Source organism: Neophocaena asiaeorientalis, unplaced genomic scaffold, assembly GCF_003031525.2.
Source record: "Neophocaena asiaeorientalis asiaeorientalis breed wild unplaced genomic scaffold, Neophocaena_asiaeorientalis_V1.1 scaffold527, whole genome shotgun sequence".
Lineage (NCBI taxonomy): Eukaryota > Metazoa > Chordata > Mammalia > Artiodactyla > Phocoenidae > Neophocaena > Neophocaena asiaeorientalis.
Genome location: NW_020173712.1, coordinates 87,999 through 100,568, shown reverse-complemented (window position 1 = coordinate 100,568; position 12,570 = coordinate 87,999). Strand labels below are relative to the sequence as shown.

The 12,570-nt window shown below is 44.2% G+C and overlaps 1 protein-coding gene across 1 annotated transcript in view; it reads right to left on the bottom strand.

The window, feature by feature from the left end:
• ADRA1B (adrenoceptor alpha 1B) overlaps positions 1-12,570 on the bottom strand; it is a 93,496-nt gene that overhangs the window by 34,577 nt on the left and 46,349 nt on the right. The window contains exon 2 of the mRNA XM_024750632.1: positions 4-322. Within this exon, the coding sequence (XP_024606400.1) occupies positions 4-322 (319 nt within the window). The remainder of the gene's footprint in view (positions 1-3; positions 323-12,570) is intronic.

Below are 12,570 nucleotides of genomic sequence, written 5' to 3'. Positions count from 1 at the left end.
GGCGAGGCCGAGGGTAGGGTCCGCTGGCTGCCGCTCAGGCAGCTGCCGCTGTCATCCAGCGAGTCCTTGCGCGACTGCGACCGCTCCAGCGAGCCGCCGCGCGTCCACGGCCGGTAGGTGTAGGCGCAGCCGCCCAACAGGCGGCGACGGCGGCGGCGGCGGCCGCCGCGGCACTGGCACCCGAGGATGCGCACGAAGGCGCGCTTGAACTCCTTGCTGGAGCACGGGTAGATGATGGGGTTGAGGCAGCTGTTGAAGTAGCCCAGCCAGAACACCACCTTGAACACGGCGTCGGGGGGCTTCAGGGTGGAGAACAGGGAGCCTGCAGGGGGAAGGGGTGGGGTGGGTATGGGCAGAAAGACAGACAGCAGTTGGTGAGTAGTCAGACCCCTCTCTTCGATGTGATCGACCCAAACATTGTCAACCTGTGGCATTCCTGCCTCCAGGCCTTTGCCCAGGCCAGTTCCTCTACCTGGAATACTGCCCTTTACATCTCAAAATAAATGACTCCTACATTCTTTTTTCAGGCCAATCTCCATCACTTAACCTTTGCCCATAAAATCTTTTCTGATCTAGCTAAAACAGCATTCAAACTCCCGTATCTCTAGATTTCCTAGGGCAGTGCTTACCACTTTCTACTCAAATGATAATAATAATCACCCACAATTGTACAGCTCTTGGGTCTGAGGCACTGTATTGGCGCTTTACCTGTATTATTTTATCCTTCACAAAATGCCATGAAGTATTTTCCATGGCAAATATGAGATGTATTAAAGACCTAAAGGTGAAAGGTAAACCTTTATAAGGTAAAAGAAGACAAGGTAAAGGATGATCTTATTGATGGAGAGGTGAAGCTTAACACTTCAAAAAGATAAACTATGGGGCAAGAATGGGAGAAGATTATTTACAATGTCTAAGACAGTCAAGGGATTGATATTTAGAATATATAAGGACTCCTGAAAGTCAACAAGAAAAAGACAGCATTCCTAGTAGATAGTGGGCAAAGAAAAGGAACAGGCAATTTACAAAATAGGAAACCCGAGGTCTAATGAGCATATGCCAAGATGCTCAAACTATTAGGCAGTCAAATAAAGTGAAAACCACAGAGTGATAGAACATCTGTTAGGTTGGCAAAAATTAGAAAACTCGATAGTGCCAAGTACAGACAAGGGTGTGGAGACATGGGAAGTCTCCTGCTGGTGGAGGCAGAGGCTGTGAAGACCTTCTGATCCCATTAGGAATATAGATACCTCCTGACCCAGCAATTCTGCTCCAGGGCAGAGCTCTCAAAGAATTTTCACACAGGTCCATCGGGGGCCATGTACGGCTATGCTCAGGGTGGTGTTTATGGTGACAGAGAGTTGGAAAACACCTGGGTGCCCCTCACTGGGAATTATGGAAAGGTAGAGTGGAGTACATGCATAGCACAGCAATTATGCAGTACTTAGAAGTCCTGGATGACATGTCCAAAAAGCAATATGGAAAGATCTTAAATACATTGTTCTTTGTGAAAAAAGTAGGAAACAATGAGATTTATACCATAATATCTTTTGTTATAAGATACAACCAACCACACACATTTTCAAAAACATTTTCAAGTTAAAAAATATTATACATATCAAATACAAAATGGGTGCCTAAGGGTGAGGCAGAAGGAAAGGGGAATAAGGGATGGGAATAAAAGGAAATAAATCAATAAAGTAAGAGAGAGGCCTGGCTTAGCTCGATGACAATGAGGTGCTATGAATTGGGAAACATGATTAACTCATCCCTGTGAATTTGAGGTCCCAAAGCATTTAATGGCAATATTAAGTTAAAAACAATTCCATTTTAAATGCAAGGCAGTTGAGACTTGGAGAGGTTAGATGACTTGCCCCAGGCCACGCAGCATGTTTGTAATATAGCTGGGATTTAAACTCAATTCTGTTTGAATATGAAACGTGATTTTTTGTTTTGAATGCTATTAATCATACCCTCTGTGGAAAAATGAGAAACTATTAAAAAGCAAAAAGGAAAGAAAAAATATTTTAAAAGCACACATACCCATAATGCAGAGACATCACATTTTGGTACATAAACTTTCAGATTTTTTTCCTGTTGTATATATGTATGTAAATGCTTTTAAAAATGCAAATATACTTTACAGAACATTTCGTAACTTCAAACCGTGTCCCTAAGCCAGCCACTCCACCTGCAGTACAGTGACTTTTGTATTCCTGTCTTATCTCCTCTGTTACAGTGTGAACTTCCTGAGGACCTGGTCTTTGGGATCACCTTTGAATCCATTTGTTGAAGGAAGAACAACTGAATGGGAGAAATCTTAGCAAATCGTGAAGTCCAACCTCCTCGTTTGGCAGATGGAGACACCGAGACCCAGAAAGTGGCTGAAGATCCCACAGTTGTGGCATAGATGCTACAAGAATCCCTATTTTGTATTGCCCTTGAGTTTCCCCCCTGTAGCACTTGCCCTTCTTGATTATTTGAGCTTTGCCTTGTTGTTACAGGGAGCCTCCAACTTCTCTGCTTGGCAATGCAGGGGTGGTGGCTGGGGGGAGATGGCCAGAGTTCCTGGTGCGGGGTTAAACCAGAGAGGGGTTAACTTGGAAAGAAGGTTATCCATAATCCGGGTAAGTGCTAACTATACATAGAAGTATGCTGACCCTTCTCAACTGTGGGTTAGCTCTAGGTGGGGGGGGGGCCAATGAGGGCGCCACCTCGTGGCCTGATTTGTGACAAGGCTTGCACCATTAGGTTTTTGTCCCACTGTCCCAGATTCTCCTTTGGAATAAGACACTGGACAGAAGGCCCCAGTGGAAATGCAAATATGACGTGTGAACACCTAGTACCCATGATGGGGTGAGTTGTTTCTGCCTAGGGGGATGGTCTTGTTTCTGTCACTGAGTCTAAAGGGCATAGTTAAACTGGTCTTGACAAAAATGGGAAACTGGAGAATAAATTTGGGGAAGTGGAGAGAGGGAGGTAACACTTGGAAACCTTGTGAATTACCCTGGATGGTAAATGCTGGTGAGCGTGAGCACAGGTAGGCACACCACCCATGAGGACATGTTAAGGCCTGGGATAGAGGCTGGGGAGGCACAGACAGCTGTGGCAAAGGTGGGCAGGATCCAGAGCAGGAAAGCATACTTGTAACTCTTGACAAACTTGTAACTCTGCTTGCCAATCCTGTTGAAGATGTTAGTAAAATGGTCAATAAATGGCTTAAAGGGTGTGTATCCTGAGGGACCAGCTTTTAAAGGATACACAAATAACAATAGTGCTAATAGCTAATATCAGAACCGTCAATCACATTGTGTGTGCTCTTGTACACATCTTACACTAAATCCTTTACACCATTTGCACATTTAATGATCACAGTAATCCCTAGATGAAAGGACTACAGTTGGTCCTATTTTTTTTTTTTAAATATTGACATATGTCCTGAATTTTTAAATTTATTTATTTATTTATTTATGGCTGTGTTGGGTCTTCGTTTCTGTGCGAGGGCTTTCTCTAGTTGCGGCAGGCGGGGGCCACTCTTCGTCACAGTGCGCGGGCGTCCCACTATCGCGGCCTCTCGTTGCGGAGCACAGGCTCCAGACGCGCAGGCTCAGTAATTGTGGCTCATGGGCCCAGATACTCCGCGGCATGTGGGATCTTCTCAGACCAGGGCTCGAACCCGTGTCCCCTGCATCGGCAGGCAGATTCTCAACCACTGTGTCGCCAGGGAAGCCCCCAGTTGGTCCTATTTTATGGATCAGGACACCAGCATATAAGAGTCATAGCTTTTTACATTTTTATACATTCATTCATTCATTTGTTCATTCCTTCATTCCACAAATACGGAGCTCTGCTAAGTGCCAGGCATGAGGCCAACCTGTGAGGATACAGACAAACAGGGGTGTGGGCTCTGCCCTGTGGCAGTCCACAGGCTTGTGGGAAGGCTGATGCATTCATAATTCATTGCCACAGAACACACATGGCTTTATGATAGGGGCATAAATATCATTCTGTACCCCTGTGCCACGTGGCATTTCTTTCTAGGTTCTTCTTCACCTCCATCACAACGGAAGCACCTTGTCAGGGATAAAGACTGTCTGGATCTTTGTCTTTATTTTCTTACAAAGCACTCTCCAAGGACCATGGGGCTGAGATGTGCTCAGCCAAAGGGAAGGGGGTGATGCTGACTTTTCTCATGGCATTTACTTACAGCCACAATTTGAGTTTGGGCTCCCTGAGTTACTTGTTCCTCTGAGAAGAAGGTCATTCTTTGCCTTCAGCCGCTTTAGGCAATGTGGCCTGGTGACTTGAGCTCAGAGCTTGGGATCACAGAGGGCTGGTTTTGCATCCTTTTGGTGTATTGGCTGTTTGACTTCTGAAAAGTTAATTGGCTCTCTCAGGCTAAATTTTCTTATCCATAAATTGGGGATAACATCTGCTTCATAGGGTTATTCTGAATACATGAAAATATCCATGTAAACATACGCGACACAGGGTCTGGCACCTTGAAAATTCATAAATGGTGGCCATTTTCCAAATATACTTTATATCCTGGCCCATTCATTGCCCTCTTCCAGGAACTCTGCTCTGATTAACCCTACCCGACTCAGACTGAATTCTTCATTCTGTACCCCACAGAACATATACAATCAGACCTTATTCTGTTATTTTATTGTTTGCCTGTTAATTAAGCCATCTCAGGGCTGGCTGAGTCCTTGTTTACCACCCAGACTGTAAATTCCTTCTGGGTAGAAACCATATCTTTATTTCTTTTCTTTTCCCTTCCAAATTTGTATATTTTTATTACAAAAGTGACACAATGGAGAATGAATAGGGGGAGCACAGAGAATTTTTAGGGGAGTGAAACTACTCGGTATGATGCTATATTGGTGGATATATGCCATTATACTTTTGTCAAAACCCATAAAATGTACAATACCAAGAGTGATCCCTAATGTAAACTGTGGACTTTCGGTGATTATATGTCAGTATGGGTTCATCACAGTACCTTCCTGTCAATTTGAATATGAACCTAAAACTGCTCTAAAAAATAAAGTCTATTGGGCTTCCCTGGAGGCGCAGTGGTTGAGAGTCTGCCTGCCAATGCAGGGGACACGGGTTCGTGCCCCGGTCCGGGAAGATCTCACATGCCGTGGAGCGGCTAGGCCCGTGAGCCATGGCTGCTGGGCCTGCGCGTCCGGAGCCTGTGCCCTGCAACGGGAGAGGCCATAACAGTGAGAGGCTCGCGTACCACAAAAAACTAAAAAAATAAAAAACAATAAAGTCTATTAAAAAAAACCCTCACTGACCCTTAAAAAACTAAAAATAGAGTTACCTTATGATCCAGCAATCCCACTCCTGGGCATATATCCAGAAAAGATGAAAACTATAATTCAAAAAGATACATGCACTCCAATGTTCGTAGCGGCACTATTTATAATAGCCAAGACATGGAAGCAACTAAGTGTCCATCAACAGATGAATGGATAAAGAAAATGTGGTGTGTGTGTGTACACACACACACACACTGGAATATTACTCAGCCATAAAACAAAATGAATGCCATTTGCAGCAACATGGATGGACCTAGAGATTATCACACTAAGTAAGTCAGAAAGAGAAAGACAAATACCATGTGGTATCACTTATATGTGGAATCTAAAATGTGGCACAAATGAACTTATTTACAAAACAAAAACAGACTCACAGACATAGAAAACAAACTTATGGTTACCAAAGGGGAAGTGGGGGAGGGATAAATTGGGAGTAGGGGATTAACAGATGCATACCACCATATATAAAGTAGATAAACAATAAGGATTTACTATATAGCACAGGGAAGTATATTCAATATCTTGTAATAAACTATAATGGAACAGAATTGAAAAAAAGAATATATATATATCCGAATCACTTTGTTGTACACCTGAAACACAATATTGTAAATCAACTATACTTCAACTAAAAAACCCCTCACTTACACCTGCTAAATTAAAAAATTACACATTACAAAATATCTATATAATATACAGTGAAAATCCTTTCTTCATTTAAGTGGACAGGACCAGAGTTAACAGTTTTGTTTTTATCCTTTCAGACAGATCTTTTTTAATGGGGTCATACACATACCTTTCCCCAAATTTCTTTCTTCACTTAGAATACATAAAAGATATTTCCCCATGTCACAGCATTACATTCTGTCCTCTGGATATATAGTAGTTCACTAAACTCTTTCCTGATGATAGTCAAGTAGGTGATTTCCAATTTTTGGCTATTACAAACTGCAGTAATGACAAGCCTCATGCATTTCGCTTTTTGCACGTTTGAGTGTTTCTGCAGGCTAACCTCCTTCACGAGCAATCACTGAGTCAATTCCACATTTAAGTCCTGACAGCTAGCCAAACTGCCTTCTGAACTGGTCGTACCAATTTACCCTCCTCCCATCGACTGTGTATGAATGTGATATTTTCCCTACACCTCCACAACTCTGGGTGTGGTCAGTTCTTAATCCTCACGTGTTTGGAAGCTGAATAATGACCTCACCTACCCTCTTGTTCCATTTGCATTCTACTTTGCTTCGTCCTCCTGCAGACCCCAGCATGACTCTCGCACCCTGAGCAAGCCCTCAGTGACTTCTGACAACGACTGCCCTTTTCTCGTTAGATTCCGATTCCTGGGACAGAATCCTGGTTCTCTCACCAGACACATGACCCTGGGCAAGTTTCATACTATACCTAAGCTTCAGTTTCCTCATCAGTAAAATGGAGCTAATAAGAATACCACCTTCCCTGGGTTGTTGTAAGGATTAAACATGGTAAAACATGTAAAGTTCTTACTAGCTTGTTGGGTACCAGGTTCCTGCCACCTCAATCAACTCTGCATTAATGCTTAGTAACCAAATAATAATTATTCCTGTAAACCACTCATTGGGCTGGAAATCTAATTACAGGAAACCTGTTTGATAACTTGATGTATCATTTTGGGTAAGTTGCTTTCCCTTTCCAGGCCTCAGTTTCCCTCCTTTAAAAAAATGTATTTTTTTATTTTACTGAACTAGAGTTGACGGACAATATTATGTTAGTTTCAGGTGCACTACATAATAATTTGACATGGTTTCCCTCCTTTAGTTGAGTGGCTTGATCTGAGTCCTGTCCAGCCTTAACATTCAGAGTCTCCTAGAGGCCAGAGCTAGAAGTCCTGCCCATCTCCAGACCCACCACAGAGGGGCAGTGCGGGTCAGGGACTGGACTGCCAGCTGCCTTGGATTCCACACATATGTTGAACCCGTCCCTCCTCCCTCACCTGCCAGCAGCACAGCAGCCACGTGGATTAGTGGCCCTGTTTGCTACGCCAGCCTGCCCTGGGGGGGAGCCAAGAAGCCCTCGTTAATTAGGGAAGGTGCTGAGGCCCTTGGGGCGTGAAAGCGGATTGGTGACAGGGATCTTTTTCTCTGGGCACCCAAACAGACCTTTGGGGGCCAATGAAGCTGCCAGGAGAGGAAGCAAATACCAATGGGAAATGTGGGTTCCTGGAAGCCTGCTCTCTCTGCTGGAAGCCAGGGCTATGCCTGCTCTTTGCCAGGGCCACTAACTCGCAGTGCATGTCCCTGAGCCTGTCTCCACTTCTCTTGCTCATGAAATGGTCCCACGCTCTTTGCCCTGTGTCTTAGCATCATGGCTTGGCAGGACTCCGAAACCTTCTTCCTTAACAGAAGGTCAGTCAGGGTGAGTAACTTGCTCAAGGTCACTCAGCTGGTGAATGGCAGAACGATGGCCAGAACCTGTTCAAATGTCCTTCAATTGATCCAACAGAGATTTATCGAGACAATGGAGTCCAGTGGTTAAGGACCTGTTCAGACATCACAGGCAAGTACAGCTGGGTTCAAGTGCTGACCCTGACTTCCCAGATGAGTGAACTTGGGGAAACTACTGGAGCTCTGTTTCCCAGAAAGTGGGGATGGTGATAATTCTTTTCTGCATGGATGAGTCGAGCTTAGGCTTGGTAAGTGCCTGGCATGTTGAAAGCATGCAAAGCTGTACTCAAAGTACAGTCTGACTGCTTCAAACACAACTACTGTTACTATTGCCAACACTGCTATCACTGCCAGTACTACTGCCAAGAAGATGAGGAAGGTGGCGAACAGGATTAGATCTCCCGTGCAGACCAGGCCTCGGGACTGTCACCCTGCTGCTCTTTCCAATACAGGCCCAGGAATGGGACTCCAGGTAGTTCTGGAACTTGATGAAATTATATGTGATGTTCATGCATTTTTCTGGGGGAGAATCCATAGCTGTCATCATGGGCTTGGGTCAGCAACCCTGAAAGGGTTAAGCCTCAAGTCTAGGCTAGACCCATCTCAAGTCTAGGGCTTCCTAAGCATCAGTCATTCTACCACCCGGACCACCCGTTACTTAATGCTTTTCTTTAAATCAACTCACTTTCGGTATCTAAGCTAAATTTGTTTTAAAAAAGGAAGCTTTCTATCATCATTTAAAAACCTGCATCATTTGCTATAAACAGAATGCAATGGTAGAGAAAAATAAGATGAAAACTAAACAATATTAGCACCTCTGGATGCCTCCATACAGTAGTGGGTCTGAGCCTGCTCCCTTTTTCAGAAAGGGAGATTAGCTGGGGTTGAGGGGTGTTGAAGACTTGCTGGCCCTAAACTGAGAGGAATTCATTCCTCTTTGAGGACCCAAAGGATTGAAAGAGAAGTGAACAGGGAATATTTTCTCACTGGAGAACCCAGCCCCTGGCACACAGTAGTGCTAAATAAATATCTGTTCACCGACCGACCGATTGAATATGTGACTCAGAGTTTTTTGTGCCATCTCTAGCTGTCACTTCAAGCTATCTTGCACATCACTCAGATCTGTAGTCATTTTGAGTAGCATTATGGGTGCAGCCCTGGGAAACCGCTTGCGGGAGGCCACATGGCTCCACTCGGTTGCCTCTTGCTAGCCTCTTACTGAGGTTTTTTAAACAGGTCAAATGAGACAACACCTCTGAGAGGGCTTGGAGGGGTTGAAAGCTGCACACCTGGATGGGGTGAGCAGGAGGCAGAACTTGAGAGCGGAGGGATGAGGCAGCAAGCAGATGGTGCAGTGAGCCCACTCACATCACTTGGGCTTTGCATGCCTGAGGGCGACTTAGAGGCATGGTGAAGTGCAAGGATCAAAAGCTAAAGTGGCGACTTCCCTGGTGGCACAGTGGTGAAGAATCTGCCTGTCAATGCAGGGGACACAGGATTGCGCCCTGGTCCCGGAAGATCCCACCTGCCGCGGAGCAACTGAGCCCGTGCGCCACAACTACTGAGCCTGAGCCCTAGAGCCCACAAGCCACAACTACTGAAGCCCGTGCTCTGCAACGAGAAGCCACCGCAATGAGAAGTCCGCGCACCGCAAGGAAGAGTAGCCCCCGCTCACCGCAACTAGAGAAAGCCCGCACACAGCAATGAAGACCCAACGCAGCCAAAAACAAATAAATAAAATAAATATATTTTTGAAAAAAAGCTAAAGCGGAGCAGGACCAGCACAAGGAGAAGGACTTCTTGGCTGGACCATGGTCCCAATGGGTCACCTTAAGGTGCTATTTAACAGATCTGAACAGTGAACCTCCCTCCACTCTTCAAAACCCCAGGGTTTGTTTGTGGAGTAGTAGCTACTATTTAACAAGCTCTTATCCTGTGTCAGCCACTGGCCAAATGCCTAAATATCTTTACGCCCATTACTCCTTCAACCTGTCTGCTCCCAAGGCAGCCCAGCATGACTGCGCCTGGCACGGCTCTAGGGGGCGCCATTTCGCACTGCAGTCTATAGCGTTCCTGGTGACTGGGTCCAACCTGCCGCGCCCGCTGGAGGCCACAACTATTACACTTGGGGGAATGGAAGGCAAGTTGCTCCAGGCCACAGACCTAGTGGGGGATAGAGTTTGAATATGAATCCAGGAAGCCCTAACAGAAGCTGTCAATCACTTCCAATACAGTTCATGGGGAAACAAAATACACATGTTGGTGTGCATAAAGGACAGGAAAAATATACATGAAAGGAGACATCAACCATGTATATCTTTGGGTGGTGAAATTATGCATGAATTTTCCCTCTCTGGGCTTTTTGGTGTTTTCCAACATTTTCTCCATAAACACGAATTCGTTTTGTAATTGGGAAAAATCCAATGAATATTATTTAAAAAAAATGAAAAATGAATCAAAAGATACTGTGTGTATGGGGTCCTAGTTATATGTCAGCCAACTATCTTATGTTCTATTTCATTTAATCCCCCTGACAGTTCTATGAGCAAAGTGGGATTATCCCTACTTTACAGATGAAGAAATGGACCTGCAGCTAGAAGGCAACACTTGCGCAAGGTCCTCCACAGGTAAGAGAGAGAGAGAGGTTGGAAATGAGATTTTTTGTTGTTAAGCCCAGCAGCCTCCTCTGTTAGTTCCTGATGTGCCTGTCAGTTCCCTGATGTGCCTTATCCTCTTACTATAGGGCTCTTTAATATTCCTTCATTAAATACCAGTTGAAGGAATGACCAGTGGGTGGGCTTGGAGACTGCAGCAAGGCATAGAGGGATGTAAAGCATCATTTATCTGGTCCCCCCAGGGCTGGGTGGTTTGTAACATCCCTCTGAGCTCTGATATTCTGGGTCTGTAGGATTATCAATTTGATTTGACTTATTTCACAGTCAGCATCACATAAGCAGACATCTCAAGGGAGCCAGTGGGCGGTGAAACCATTTTGATCAGCTTGTAAATAGAGTGGAGCTCCCTTTCAATGTGGCTGTTATTAGGAGCACTTGGCTACACCTTTAGCCAAGCCAAGTCTCCCCAGTGGAAACAGTCTGGTCCAAAAAAATTCAAAAATTGAAAACACTAGTTGCTAATTCTTTCAGCACTGGCTTTGTGAAGGAAGTTTCCTTGGATTTGGAAATTCCCTTCGAGGTTTTTCCATTTTCATTTGCTGCTTAACCCTGGAATGAGATCACAAAATTGGCTAACAAATACAATATCCTTGGGGCCAAAGAGACACATGTTAAGATTTACAGCAAATACTGAAAACAATAATAATCACCAGAGCTACCATTTATAATGAACTAGGAACCAGTTATTAGGTACTATGTTTATAAATATTCTCTCATACAATCCTTCCAGAAGCCTTGCTATTAATATATCTCATTTTACCGATGAGGAAACTGAGGTTTAAGACATTAATGAAGTCACATGTCTAGTAAGTGGTAGAGTTAGGATTAAAGTCTAACTCTGAAGTCTACTCACTGGTTCTTACTCATTGTTTAATAATAAGAAAAAGAAGCTACTATTCATTTCCTTAAGCACCAGGCAATTTCTCCCTCAACTGGGAACAATCTTTCTCTTCACCAAATTGTCAAAGTATTTTATCTGAGGCTAAAATATGGCATTTATTACTTTCTATATTGAATTACAGCTGCTTAGGGCTATGCCACATCTCCTCAGATTAGACTGTGAGCTTCTAGAAAAAATAGTTCATGTCTGATTCTTCTCTTTCTGCTCAGGGCCTAGCACAGTGCCTGACACAGGACAGGCACTCAGCCAACATGTGTTACAAGAATAATATTAGTAATAAAAATGACAAAACCAAAAATACGTTAGCCTCTGGCTACTCAAAGTGAGGCTCATGGGTAAACAGCATCAAAATCACCGGAGTGCTTGTTAGAAATGCAGAATCTCAGTGATCCAGTGAATCAGAAGCTGCTTTTTAACAAGATCCTGAGGTGAGAAGCATTGCCTTAGTCCACATTATAATTTTATTGTAAAAATTGTTTTCCTGGGTGTCTTGGGCTTCATGATGGGCAAAGGCTGGGTTCAGAACCACCTCACCATGGGACTGACTTCCTTGTCCCAAACCCTCCAGCGGCTCCTGTAGGTTATAGGATAAAGTTCAAACTGCTTCGGCTGGAATTGAAGACCTGCTCAACTTGGCTGCAACGGACTGATTCTTCACAACACGAGTTGACCTTTCCGGCTCCTTTCCCTGTATCTACTCTGTCCACTGGTCTGAGATGCCCATTCCTTTCCCCTCCTCCTCTCCATCCCTTCCAGGCCTGGCTCAGATTCCTCCTTGTCATAACCACAGCCCATGATGCAGAGCTTCCTGTGAAGTGTGAAAGCAGAAGGAAGGAGTGAGTAGGCTGTGAAGACCTGCTCAGATCCAGGTAACCCGACACACCTTAGCTAATTTCACTCCCACAATAAGGCATGAGGGAGAACTGGGTTCTGTAATTCTCAATTTTCAACTTACAGATGAGGAAATAAAAGTCTTCAAGTGTATGGAACTCACCCGATGTTATACAGCTATTAAATGGTAGAGCTGGTATTCAAACCCAAATCTGCCTGGTCTCAAAGCTGGGCAGTTTTCACAACACATGATACTGCCTCTCAACTCTTAGAATAGTTCTGGTTGGGGGAAGGCTAGAATTATTTACTTCTTATTTATAATGGTCTTTCTATATATTTTATATGGTCATTAAAACACAGAAGCCAAAAAAAAAAAAAAAAAAAAAAAAAAAAAAAAAAAAAACCAAAAATTT